The following is a 14254-nucleotide window of genomic DNA, read 5'->3' as shown; positions in this document are numbered from 1 at the left end:
TCTTGAGAAGGTATATTCTGCTGTTGTTGGGTGGAGTGTGCTGTATGTCCGTTAAGTCCAATTGGTCTGTAGTGTTGTTCAAGTCTGTTTCCTTATTGATCTCCTATTTGGTTGTTCCATCCATTATTGAAAGTGGGATATTGAAATCTCCTACTATTATTGTGTTACTATTTCTCTATTCAATTCTGTCAATGTTTGCTTCATATATTTGAGTGCTCTGTTGTTAGGTGCATATATATTTATAATTGTTATGTCTTCCTAATGAGTTGCCCTTTTATCATTATATAATTTCCTTCTTTTTCTCATGTAACAGTTTTTGACTTAAAGTCTATTTTGTCTTTTATAAGTATGGCCACCCCTGCCCTCTTTTGGTTACCATTTGCATGAAATATATTTTTCCACCCCTTCACTTTCAGCCTATGTGTGTCTTTAATAGCTAAAATGAGTCTCTTGTGGACAGCATATAGTTGGATCTTGTTGTGTGTTTTTTTCAGTCTGTTCAGCCACTCTGTGTCTTTTTGATTGGGGAGTTTGATCGATTTACATTTAAAGTAATTACTAATAGGGAAGAATTTACTATTTCCACTTTCTCAATTGTTTTCTGTATGTCTTGTAATTATTTTGTCCCTTTTTTCTTCTCTTGCTGCCTTCCTTTGTGTTTCATTGATTTTTTTTTTATGTAGTGATATGTTTTGATTCCTTTCTCATCTTCCGTGTTTCTTCTATATGTATTTTCTTTGTGGTTACCCTGGGGATTACATAAAACATCTTATAGTTATAACAATCTATTTTAAACTGATAACAATTTAACTGCAGTCATGTACAAAAACTCTACTTCTTTACATCTCCCTCCCCACTTTATGTTATTGATGTCATAGATTACCTCTTTTTCTACTTTGTATCCATTAACATAGTTTTATAGTTATAGTTGTATTTTATGCTTTTATCTTTTATTATATACCAGAATTAGAAGTGATTTACATACTACCATTATAGTATTACAGGATTCTGTATTTGTCTATATATCTACTTTTACCAGAGAGCTTTACATTTTCATATGCTTTCATATTGTGGTCTAGCATCCTTTTGTTTTAACTTGAAGGACTCTTTTAAGTATATCTTATAAGGTAGGTCTAGTGGTGATGAATTCCCTCAGCTTTTATTTATCCAGGAAGATAATTATTTCTCTTTCATTTTTGAAGAAGAGTTTTGCCAGATATAGTATTCTTTCTTGACAGTTGTTTTCTTTCAGTACTTTCAATATATCTTTTCACACCCTTCTGACCTGCAAGGTTTCTGCTGAGAAATCTGCTGATACTCTTAGGGGACATGTCAAGTTGCTTTCCTCAGATTCTCCCCTTGTTTTTGACTTTTGACAGTTTGATTATAATATTTCTTTGTGAGATCCTCTTTGGGTTAATCTTTGTTGGAGTCCTTCGAGCTTCTTGAATTTAGATGTTCATTTCCTTCCTCAGATTTAGGAAGTTTCCAGCCCTTATTTCTTCAATTAAGCTCTCTGCCCCTTTCTCTCTTTCTGAGACTCCCATAATACATGTATTAGCCCACTTATTGGTGTTCCATAAGTTCCTTAGGCTTTCTTCACATTTTTTTCTTCATTCTTCTTTAACTGTTTTCTGTTCTTCTTACTCAATAATTTCAAATGATCTATCTTCAACTTTGCTGATTCTTTCTTCTGCTTGATCAGGTCTACTGTTGAACTCCTCTAGTGAATGTTTCACTTTGGTTATTGTATTCCTTAGCTCCAGAATTTCTGTTTGGTTCTTTTTTATAGTTCCTGTCTCTTTGTTGACATTCTTATTTTGTTCATACATCATTTTCCTGATTTCATTTAGTTGTCTGTCTGTGTTCTGTTGTAGTTCATTGAGATCCTTTAAGGCAAATATTTTGAATTCTTTGTCAGGTAATTCATAGATCTCCATTTCTTTACGGTTGGTTTCTGGAGATTTATTTTGTTCCTTTGGTTGGGCCACATTTCCCTATTTTTTCTTATTCTTTTTTTTTTTTTTTGCTGGGATTTGGCCATTTGAAAAAACAACCTCTTCTCCTAGTCTTTATGGACTGGCTTCATACAGGGGAATACCTTCACCAATCAGCCCAGGTAGAGATTCTGGGAGCTTCTCAAACCTTTTCTGGGGATGCATCTTCTCTAAGTTTTTGCATGTAATTTCCCAATTAGAGAGGTTTGCTGGTTTCGTTTTTCAGGAGCTTATAATTTCTTGCTCCCTCTCATGTCTGTCTGTGGTACTAAAGGTTCTCTGGTCCTGCAACAAGCCACTAATTCTTCTTTGTTCTCAGTGGTCTCCAGGCACCCAAAGAACGTCAGCAATCCAAGTCAGGCAAGACAGAAACTAGTCCCTTGGCTAGCCCCTCAAAAGCCAGAACATTGGGCATATGTTCCACTCATCTCTTTTCCTCCCAAGGGAGAATGTGCAAGTTGGGCATTTTCTCCTACTCATGTCAAGCTCTGCTGCCTTGGAGTAAGGGCTATCATGGGTGAAATGCAATGACTGTTTTTTACTCATTTCAATGCAGCTCTTCTTAGCTTTGTGTTTGTTTGGGTTACTGTGACTTCTTACCTGGTTTCTAGAGTCCTAATAAAGGCTTTTTGGACCAAAATTGTTGTTAAGTCAGTGTCTCTGTGGGGGGATGAGATCTGGGGCTTCCTATTCCGCCATCTTGCTGACATCACTCCAGATACTTAACCTTCTTGAGTTATGGGATCTTTGATAATCTGTTGAAAGCTGTGTTTTTCTCCTGAACTATGCCCTATGTGACTTTTCCTTTTTTGATTCTAATCTGTATCATTTTACTGTAATAAACCACTACCATGAGTATAACACCTTTTCCCAAGTCCTACGAGTCTTTCTAGTGGATTATTGAAACAGAGGGGTCTTGGGGACCATTCATGTTGAGCTAGCCAATCTACCATACCCACAGCCACAATTAGGCCACAAGTCTGTCAGCACTGACCATGAGTTCATTTCAGCAAACATTTAAGGAATGCCTATCATTTTCTAAGTGCTAGGAAAATACAAAAACTGAGAGGTAAATAAGATCATACCTTTGGCTATATAACCTTAGCATAGTCCTCTCCAGTCTTCAAAATTTAAGTAGTAGAAATCATGTACATAGGAGATATTCTTTTCTTTCTTATTGCCTTCCAATTTATCTCACCCAACACATCATTCTGTTTTATTCTTCTGCATTCTATATCAGGCCATGCTTAAAGAGAATACTTTATGTTTACAAAGTAATAGCTTTTTTGTGTTTTGTTTTAATTTTTGAAATTATTTTTAAAAGTCAGGTGTATTGAAATATAATTTATGTACAATAAAATTCACTCTTTATAAGTATGCAGTTCTGTAAATTTTGACAAATGTTTACAACTACCTCAAGATAAAAACGTTTCCGGGGTCAGCCCGGTGGCACAGTGGTTAAGTTTGCCTGTTCTGCTTCTTGGTGGCCCAGGGTTTGCCAGTTCAGATCCCAGGTGTGGACATGGCACCGCTTGGCACGCCATGCTGTGGTAGGCATCCCACATAGAAAGTAGAGGAAGATGGGCATGGATGTTAGCTCAGGGCCAGGCTTCCTCAGCAAAAAAAAGAGGAGGACTGGCAGTAGTTAGCTCAGGGCTAATCTTCCTCAAAACAAAAATGAAAACAAAAACAAAACATTTCCATCACCTTGAAAAGTTCCCACAGGCTCCTATATGGTCAAGTACCCTCTCCTCACCCTGCCCATCCTGAGTCCCTGGCAACCACTGATCTGTTTTCCATCCCTATAATTTTGCCATTTCCAGAATGTCATATAAGTGGAATCGTATGGCGTGTATTCTTTTGTCTGCCTTTTTTTTTTTTTTTTTTACCTATCACAGTGCTTTTGTGATTAATCTGTGTTGTTGCATGTATCAGTAATTTGTTCCTTTTTACTACCTAGTAATATTCCATTGTATGGATATACCAGAATTTGTTTATCCATTCATGAATTGTTGGACATTTGGATTTTTCCAGTTTGAACCTATTATGAATTAAGCTGCTATGAATATTCAGATGCAGGTATTTGTGTGGACATATTTTTCATTTCTATTGGGTAAATACCTAAAAGCAGGATTGCTGTGTCGTATGGTAAGAGTATGTTTATAAGAAATTACCTAATGTTTCTCCAAATGGCTTTGCCATTTTGCATTTCCACCAGCAAAGTATGAGATTTCTAGTTGTTGCTCATCCTCACCACCACTTAGTATTGTCAATCTTTTCTAATTTTAGCCAGTTACTAGGTATGTAGTGGTACTTCATTGTGATTTTAATTTATATTTTCCTAATGCCTAATAATTCTGGGCATCTTTTCTTATGCTTATTTGCCATTTTTATATCTTCTTTGGTGAAGTATATGTCCAAATCTTTTATCCATTTTTTTTCATTGGGCTGTTTATCTTCTTATTATGAAATTTTTTAAGAGTTGTTTATATGTTCTGGATAAGTTGTTTATCCTAAATGTGTTTTGCAACTATTGTTTTCCAGTCCGTGGATTGTCTTTTCATTTTTCTGAAAGAGTCTTCTGACAAACAGTTTCTAATGTGTAAGTAATTCAAATTATCATTGTTTTTAATGGTTAGTGTTTTTGTCTCCTAAGAAGACTTTGCCTAACCTAGGGTCTGGAATCTTTTTTCTTATTTTCTTCTAGACATTCTAGTTTTAGCACTTACATTTTGATCAGTGATCCACATTGAGTTACTTTTTGTTTATGATGCAAGGTAAAGGTTGAGGTTCAACTTCTGCTTATGGATAACCTATTGTTCTGGCACCATTTATTTAAAAGACTTTCCTTTCCCGCATTGAATTATGTTGGCACCATTTTAGAAAGTAATCCTACATATGTGAGCCTCCTTGTCCAGTTCTTTAGGTCTATATGTCTATCTATATGATTTTTCTGGTCTTGATTACCATAGTTTTATGGTAAGTCTTGACATTAGGTAGTGTAGGCCTTCCACTTTCATCATTCTTCTTCAAATTGTTTTGGCTATTCTAGGTTCTGTGGTTTTCCATATTAATTTTAGAATCAACATGTCAGTTTCTACAGAATTGCCTGCTGAGATTTTGATTGGGTTTGCATTGAATGTCTATATCAGTTGGGGAAAACTATCATCTTAACAATATTGAGTCTTCTAATCTTTGAACATGGAATGTATCTCCATGTATTTAGGTCTTTATTAATTTCTCTCAGCAATGTTTTGTAATTTTTCAGTGTTTTGTAAGTTTTTAGTGTACAGGTCTTATGCATATTTTGTTAAGTTAATCTCTAAGTACTTCATGTTTGTTGATGCTGCTGTAAATTTCTTTTATTTCATATTTTAAAATTTATTTTATTTTATTTTATTTTTTGAGGAAGATTAGCCCTGAGCTAACTACTGCCAATCCTCCTCTTTTTGCTGAGGAAGACTGGCCCTGAGCTAACATCCATGCCCATCTTCCTCTACTTTATATGTGGGATGCTTACCACAGCATGGTGTGCCAAGTGGTGCCGTGTCTGCACCCAGGGTCTGAACCAGCGAACCCCGGGCCGCTGAAGTGGAACGTACGCACTTAACCGCTGTGCCACTGGGCTGGCCCCTTTATTTCAATTTTTAATTATTCACTGCTGATATAGAGAAATATAACAGATTTTGCATATTTTTTATACTTTGTATATTTCTGTTTATGTTTCAATGAACCTGATACAACTGGATTCTCACTAAGTACCCTGAGATTATCAGAAGGTTACATGTTTCTTTCTGATTCATTAGGTTTTGTTTTCCTTTGATTTCATATTCTTTAGAAATATATATGCCTGCCTCATTTATTTTAACAGATGCAAAAACATTCATATAATGATTAATATTAGATGAGTACAACCTTATGGTATAGGTACCATTATTGTCCTAACTTACAGATGAGGAAACAGAGACATGGAAAAATTATTTGCCAAGGTCTCACAGCTAATAAATGGCAAAACTGAGATTGGATCCTGGCCTTCTGGATTTTGAGCCTATGCTTTAAATCAGCAACTTTCAAACTCCTTTGTCTCAGGACCCCTTTATATTCTGAAAAAAAAAATGACTGAGCTAAAATGTAAAGGACCTAGAATATCCAAGTAATCTTGATGAAGAAAAGAGCTTTTTAAGTTAAAATTACTGATTCTCAAACAAAGTTGGAGGACTTAACCAGAATATTTCAAGATTTACTATAAAGCTATAAAGTAAGTAACAGTACTTTGGGAGCAAGGATAGACAAGTATACCGCTGGAACGGAATAAAGAGTCCATAAACCCACAGATGTATGCCTTCCTGACTTCCATCAAAGGTGCCACTGTACATAGGGGAATAATGTTGGAACAACTGGATGTGTATGGAGAAAAATGAAGCCTGACCCTTAACTCAAACTATATACAAAAATTTGTTTTTAGGTATATCACAGAACTAAATTCAAAAGGTAAAACAATCAAACTTCCACATAAAAGCATAGGAGAATATTTCCTGATATTGGAATAGGTAAAGATTTCTCAGATCACAAAATGCACTAAACCAAAAAAGAAAATTTGATAAATTGGATTTAATTAAAGTTAAGAAAGTCTGATCATCAAAAGACATCATTAAAAAAGTAAAATAAGCAAGCTATAGACTGATAAAGAACTCATATGCAGAATATACAAAGAACTCCTACAAATCAGTAAGCAAAGACATTCAGTTTTAAAATGAGCAAAAGACTTGAGCAAGCATTTCATGAAAGAGGATATTCAAATGACCAGTAAACATATTAAAATGTATTGAGAATAATATCAAAGAAATATAAATTAAAACCACAACACATTCAGCAGAATAGCTAAAAATAATTTAAACTGTCATTAGCAAGTGTTGCTGAGGATGTGGAGTAACTGGAACTCTCATACATTATTATTTGGCAGTTTCTTGTAAAGCCAAACATATACCTACTGCAGGACCCAACAGTTCCACATCCAGGCATATGCTCAAGTTCATGTGTCTACCAAAAGACTTGTACAAGAATGATCATAGCAGCTTTATCCATAATAGCCAAAAACTGGACAAAATCCAAATATCTGTCAACAGGAAAATGAAACAATATGTGATAGAGTCATACAATGGAATACTGCCGGCAGTAATAAAAGTGAATAGACTACTAATGCACAGAACAACATGGGTGAATCTCAAAAACACTTTGCTGAGAGAAAAAAAGCCAGGTACAAAAGAATACACGCTATATAATTCCATTCATATGAAGTTCAAGTACGGGCAAAACTAATCTATGATGATAGAAATCAGAATAATGGTTACCTCTGGTAGGTTGAGTATTGATCAGATGTGGCATGAGTCCTTCCAGGGTAATGGAAATGACCTACAGCTTGAACTGGGTGGAGATTACATGGTGTGTACATATGTAAAAATTAATTGAGCTGTGTGTTTCAGATTTGTGCACTTTACTGGATGTAAATTATACCTCAGTAAAAAAGTTTTTAAATAAAAAAGATTACTGAGGATTCCCAAAGAGTCTTTGTTTGTGTGAGCTCTGTCAAATTTTACCATATTAAAAATTGAAATGGGGAAATTTAAAATATTTTTATTAACTTAACAATAAACTTATTACACATTAACACAAATAATATCTTTATAAAAATAACTATTTTCTAAAACAAAAGAGGAATGGTGTTGTTTTACATGTTTGCAAATTTCTTTAATGTCTGACTTAAAAAAGACAGCTGGATTCACAAACCTGCTTTTGCATTTAATTTGTTAAAATGTCACATCATTTAGCCTTTAGAAACTCTACTGTACACTTGTAAGAGAAAGCAAGTGAAAAAACAAATAAGAGCTTGTAAAAATAATTTTGACCTCCCAATCATCTGAGAGTTTCAGAGCCCCTAGAGTGCCCCAGCACTACGTGTCAGGGACCCCTGCCCAGACCCACACCTATGCTGCCTCTTTAGCATGTGGCTAGAAGAGAAATAAAATACCCACGTGTAGAATGGAGTTCATGTTAGCTACTACTTATTATTCAACTTCCCTAGTATCTTTCTCATTTTCTGCAGTTCTATCCCTGCCTCCCCTGCATTTTCTAGGTTCAGCAGCTTTGGAGATGAGGATATCTTTTCCTCTTGGCCCTGGCCCTCTATGGTGGAGGCCATATTCCAGCAGGCAGATGAAAGCAGCAGGACACGCAAGCATGGCAGGGGCTGAGCTCCGTTTCAAGGTGACCTTGATTGCTCTTCACCTTGTTGGCATAGTTATGATCATAATTTGCTGCTAGAATTAGTGTTTGTTTCATCTTTCGACTAATAAGTCACCCGTGGGACTGTATGGGAAGCACCATGGGCAATGACTGAGTAACCTCAGCTGTCTCACACAGTTCACATCACTGTCCTTTCCAGAGCCAGGGTGACCTTAAGGACCTTGACTTGGCACTCCCTTGCTTTCTTAGCGTGTCTTTAGTTATAGTTTAGAGCTGCTGGAGACAGCCAGATGACTGTAAACAAGGTACTCATTGACTTTCTGAAATGCATCTAATGTGAGAGACTGGGACATATGGTTCAGAATAATTGTTTCCAACATTTTATTGTGCAAAGTTTCAAACACACAGGAAAGTTGAAAGAATTGTATATAAACACCCATACACTCACCATCTAGATTTTACAATTTACATTTTACTATAGTTGCTTTAGCACTATCTACCTATCCATCCCTCTGTCCATCTGTAAATCATCTTATTTTTTGATGCATCTCAAAGTAAGTTGCAGATATAAGTACACTTCATCTATTAACACTTCAACATGCATACACTTTACTAGAGTTTAATATTTGTTTACAAGGTTTTTTTAAAGGTAAAATTCATATACAATTCCAAAGGAGTTGAAAACTTATGTCCATACAAAAATCTACACAAGGATGTTTATAAGCAGCTTTGTTCATAGTTGCCAAAACTTGGAAACAATCAAGACGCCCTTCAGTAGGTGAATGGATAAATGAACTATGGTTCATCCAGACAGTGGAATATTATTCAGCACTAAAATGAGTTATCAAGCCATGAAAAGACATAGAGGAACCTTAAATGTGTATTTCTAAGTGAAAGAAGCCACTCTAAAAAGGCTACATACTGTATGATTCCAACTATATGGCATTCTGGAAAAGGCACAACTATGAAGACAATAAAAACATCCGGGGTTGCCAGAGGGGCAGGTAGGGGAGGGAGTGGATAGGTGGAACACAGGGGATTTTTAGGGCAGTGAAAATATTCTGTATGATACTATACGTTTGTCCAAACCCATAGAATGTACAAAACCAAGAGTGAATCCTAATGTAAAGCATAGACTTTGAGTGATTATGACGTGTCATTGTAGGTTCATCAGTTATAACAAATGTACCAGTCTGATGAGTCATGTTGATAATAGAGACTGTGCATGTGTCAGGGCTGGGGGAAATCTCTGTACTTTCCTCTCAATTTTGCTGTGAACCTAAAACTGCTCTAAAAAAAATTGTCTTTAAAAACAATTAGTAAGAGGTCGACCCCATGTTCGAGTGGTTAAGTTCATGCACTCCACTTCAGCGGCCTGGGGTTTCGCTGGTTTGGATCCTGGGCACGGACATGGCACCACTTGTCAGGCTACACTGAGGTGGTGTCCCACATGCCACAACTAGAGGGACCCACAACTAAAAAAAAATATATATATATATACACACACACACATATACACACACAACTATGTACTGGGGGGATTTGGGGAGGAAAAGCAGAAAGAAAAAAATTAGAGGCTGGCCCCATGATCAAGTGGCTGGGTTCGTGTACTCCGCTTTGGTGGCCCAGGGTTTCATCAGTTCAGATCCTGGATGCAGACATGGCACCGCTCATTGGGCCATGCTGGGGCGACATCCCACATCGCACAATCAGAATATGCAACTATGTACTGGGGGGCTTTGGGGAGAAAATGGAAAGAAGAAGAAAATTAAAAAAAAAATTAGTCAAGTCTGGCCCAGTCGCGTAGTGGCTAAGTTTACATGCTCTGCTTTAAGCAGCCCAGGGTTCGCAGGTTCAGATCCCAGGGGCGGACCTATACACCACTCATCAAGCCATTTTATGGCAGTGTCCCACATACAAAATAGAGGAAGACTGGCACAGATGTTAGCTCAGGGCCAATCTGCCTCACCAAAAAAAATTAGTCAAGTCAGGAGAATGAGCTCTGTCTGCAAAAGAGAAGGACTACTGTTCATAAAAAAAATTGTATACAGGGCTGGCCCCGTGGCCGAGTGGTTAAGTTCGCGCGCTCCGCTGCAGGCGGCCCAGTGTTTCGTCAGTTCGAATCCTGGGCGCGGACATGGCACTGCTCATCAGACCACGCTGAGGCAGCGTCCCACATGCCACAACTAGAAGAACCCACAACGAAGAATACACAACAATGTACCGGCGGGCTTTGGGGAGAAAAAGGAAAAAATAAAATCTAAAAAAAAAAAAAAAAAAAATTGTATACAGTGAAGTAGACAAATCATAAGTGCACCATTTGGTGAGTTTTCACAAATGTGTTCACATATGTATGCCATATCAAATTATAAAATATGACTATCACCCCAGAGAGTTCACTTACGGCCCTTCTCAGTCAATGCCTGTCCCCACCACACCTCCAGAAGCAGTTCCCTGTTTCCAGAATAATTTTAACTAATACCTAGTGAAATTCTTTTTAAAATTGCTTGGGAAATCCCTAGATTATTTCAGCCCATTGTTCTTGGTTATAGACTCTATAGAAGTCACAGGAAATTTCCAGTCTTTCCTGAGATAATAATAGATGTTTTGTGAATATGGCTTTTTTTTCCTATAAGTTACTTTAAATTATGAAACAGGAGAACTGATCTGCAAGCTGCAGAACAGATGTTCAGTACAAGCTTTTTATTTCATAATACTGAATTGCATGGATCTAAGGAAAAATGTAATTAATCGGCAAAACTTTCAAAAGAAAAGAAAAAGCAGGTCACTACCACTCATTCCCTTATATCAATAGTCCAGTGAAGGCAAAGCTCTCAGTGTATTGTGCAAGGTGAAAAGGAAGCTCTCAGGCTTCAGAGTGGTGGGATATTATTAAAGCCCTGTGACAATAAACCAGGCTGGCCTCAGAACCTGTTTCTCAGACACTCTCATTTAATATCAGCACTCCAGGCAAACTGGAACCTTTCAGAGCTCGTGAAAATACCTCCTGCGGTGCTTAATCATACACATCTTGAGGCTTTTTGATAAACTCCGTAACAGAAGAAGGTTTGAGTCCCAAACAGGTATTGCGTGGCTCACTTATTCCTTCTTTTGTCCCACTAAAATGGTTCTTAGTGCATGGATAGTTCTGTGAACATTTATTAAGTCTTCATATAGACCTATCCCTGTGAAACAAACACGTGAGGATGAAAAACATGATTCCCAGTTTCAAGGGGTTTACAGTCTAAGTAGTTCTCTGTTTTATGGAAAGAAGCAGGTAGAAGAGAATTCTGACTAAGATGTCGGGCATGATGGAGGGGGACTTGTGGAAAAAGGAAAATTTGAACTAGGCCTTGAAAGATTGGCAAGATTTTTGACAAATATGGATGAGAAGAAAAAGCCAACCATTTTTCATATTGCAGCCTGAGTGATCTTTCTGAAGCACAAATCTGATCATTGCATTCCTCTACGTAAGCCCTTCAGTGATGAGAAATATCTGCGCCCAGTTTGTTTTGTGAGATAATGGTGCCCAGCACACAGTGGATGAGGAAACAGACCCACTAGGGGTCCTGTCGTCCCCAAAGCCAGCTACTTAACAGCAGAACCAGACCAGAAATCAAGCCCCTAGGGAACACTCCTCTCTTTAGGCGCCTCAACAGCCATTGTTGGTTTAAAAAAAAAGTTAACATCCTGGGAATAAAAAGAAATTTCATAACTTGATAAAAGATTTTTCATAAATCATTAGCAAATCTTATAGAAAACAATAGAGGGACTTTTAATCAAGTCAGTAATGAGATAAAGATGCTTGCTACTGCTATTTAATATTTTCTAGATCCTAGGATCTAGAGATGAGAAAAAGAAATGAGTTATAAATATTGGAAAAGACCATAATATTTTCAAGTGATGATTATCTAAATAGAAATCCAAGGAAACTGAGTAAAAACAACTCTTAGAACTAGTAAGATTTAGCAAGGGGCTAGAAATAAAAAATATAGCTTTCCTATGTATTAGTAACAACCAGCTGCAAAATGTACCAGGAGGGAGATTTCATTCTCAGTAGCACCCAAAACTGTAAAATACCTAAGAATACATTTTAAAATAAAAGGATAATCAAGGGGCTGGCCCCGTGGCTGAGTGGTTAAGTTCGCTCGCTCCGCTGCAGGCGGCCCAGTGTTTCGTTGGTTCGAATCCTGGGTGCGGACATGGCACTGCTCATCAAACCACGCTGAGGCAGCGTCCCACATGCCACAACTAGAGGGACCCACAACGAAGAATATACAACTATGTACTGGGGGGCTTTGGGGAGAAAAAAGGAAAAAAATAAAATCTTTAAAAGGATAATCAAGTTTTTAATGTTTAGTGAAATATATTCCTGGATAGTAAGACTTTATATTGTAAAGCAATCACTTCTTCCTTAAACTATAAACTGAATGCAATTCCAACCAGAAGTCCACTTTATTTTAAACTTGGGACTTGATGAGTGAGTTCTAAAGTTCATCTAGAGGAATAAAAACACAAGAAGAAGGAAATTCTGAGAAAGGATAATGGAGGTGTTGGAAGATCTCCCCTTTAAGACACTGAGACAGGGCCGGCCCGTGGCCAAGTTCTTAAGTTTGCGTGCTCCACTTTGGCGGCCCAGGGTTTCGCCCATTCGGGTTCTGGGCGCAGACATGGCACTGCTTGTCAGGCCATGCTGAGGCAGCGTCCCACATAGCACAACCAGAGGCAAACACAACTAGAATATACAACTATATACTGGGGGGTCTTGGGGAGAAGAAAAAAAAGATTGGCAACAGTTGTTAGTTCAGGTGCCAGTCTTTAAAAAAAAAAAAAAAAAAAGACATTGAGACATTGTGGAAAGCTATAGAAACTGAAAGTGTATGTAGGTCAAGAATAAACAAACAAGTCAATGGAACAGAAAAGAGAGTCCAAAAACAGAGCCACGTATATGTATGGCAATTCAGTGCATGATAAGGATAGCTTTCACATCAGTGGAGAAAGTATGGACTAGACGATGTTGAAAGATTGGCTAGCCATCTGGGGACAATGATCACATTAAATCTTAATTTCCTACTAAGTACAAAGAAAAATTCCAGACGAATTAAAAACTAAATGTAAAATATAAAACTGTAAATATAACTATATATATATAATTGGAAAACACTGAAATTTTAAAAATCTTGGAATGGAGGAATTCTTATACAAATCACAAAACTGAAAAACCATAAAGGGGGAAAATACTGAGTGATGTGACTATAATAAAAGTAGCAAAACTTCTTTGCAGCAGATACTGGATCAGTCAGGAAAATAGCCACCACACTGCTTATTTTAACAGCAAGAACTTAATCCAGGGGGTTGATTAAATGGTATGGAGAACTCAAAAGGCAGAAGGGAAACCGTGAGGAATCATGGAAATAGTACTGGCAGGAAACAGCTACCACCCCTAGGCCTGGGGGACAAGGGAAGAGGTTGGGCTTATGGGAATCTAAAAGCTTGGAAGAGGGTCCCAACAACACTGGAACTCAGACCTCTGACAACGGGGTATATATTAGTTTTCTATTGCTACTGTAACAAATCACCACAAATTTAGTGGTGTAAAACAAATTTATCATCTTACAGTTGTATCGGTTGGAAGTTTTGACACAGATCTTACTGAGCTAAAAATCAAGGTACCAGCAGGGCCATGTTCTTTTCTGGAGGCTCTTGGGAAGAATCCATTCCCTTGCCTTTTCCAACTTATGGCGGATGCCCACATTGGCTTATGGCTCCTTCCTCCATCTTCAAAGCCAACAATGGCTAGTTGAGTCCTTCACACATCATATCATTCTGACACTAACATTTCTGTCTCCATCTTCCACTTTTAAGGACGCTTCTGGTTACATTGTGGTTACAAGGACCCACCCATCCAGATTATCCAGGATAATCTTCCATCTCAATGTCCTTAACTTAATCACATCTGCAAACTCCCTTTTGCAATGTAAGATAACATATTCAACATGTTCCATGGAATTAGG

At 37.4% G+C, this 14254-nt stretch overlaps 1 protein-coding gene across 7 annotated transcripts in view; it reads left to right on the top strand.

The window, feature by feature from the left end:
* LOC124226277 (collagen alpha-2(I) chain-like) overlaps positions 1–14254 on the top strand; it is a 70716-nt gene that overhangs the window by 13271 nt on the left and 43191 nt on the right. For 2 of the 7 annotated variants that reach the window (XR_006885264.1, XM_046639359.1), the window contains exon 2: positions 4542–4599. The exons of 3 other annotated variants lie outside the window; for them this stretch is intronic. Coding sequence is in view for 2 of the 4 variants with exons in the window: in XM_046639359.1 (XP_046495315.1) it covers positions 4542–4599 (58 nt within the window). In the remaining 2 variants the exon portion in view is untranslated. Of the gene's footprint in view, positions 1–3949; positions 4077–4541; positions 4600–8130; positions 8671–14254 lie in introns of those variants that run through there. 2 more of the 7 variants (XM_046639358.1, XR_006885263.1) reach the window with 2 other exon arrangements.

The sequence above is a fragment of the Equus quagga genome, chromosome 15 (assembly GCF_021613505.1).
Source record: "Equus quagga isolate Etosha38 chromosome 15, UCLA_HA_Equagga_1.0, whole genome shotgun sequence".
Lineage (NCBI taxonomy): Eukaryota > Metazoa > Chordata > Mammalia > Perissodactyla > Equidae > Equus > Equus quagga.
The sequence above is the reverse complement of the archived record's forward strand: the minus strand, read 5'-3'. Positions and strand labels throughout refer to the sequence as shown.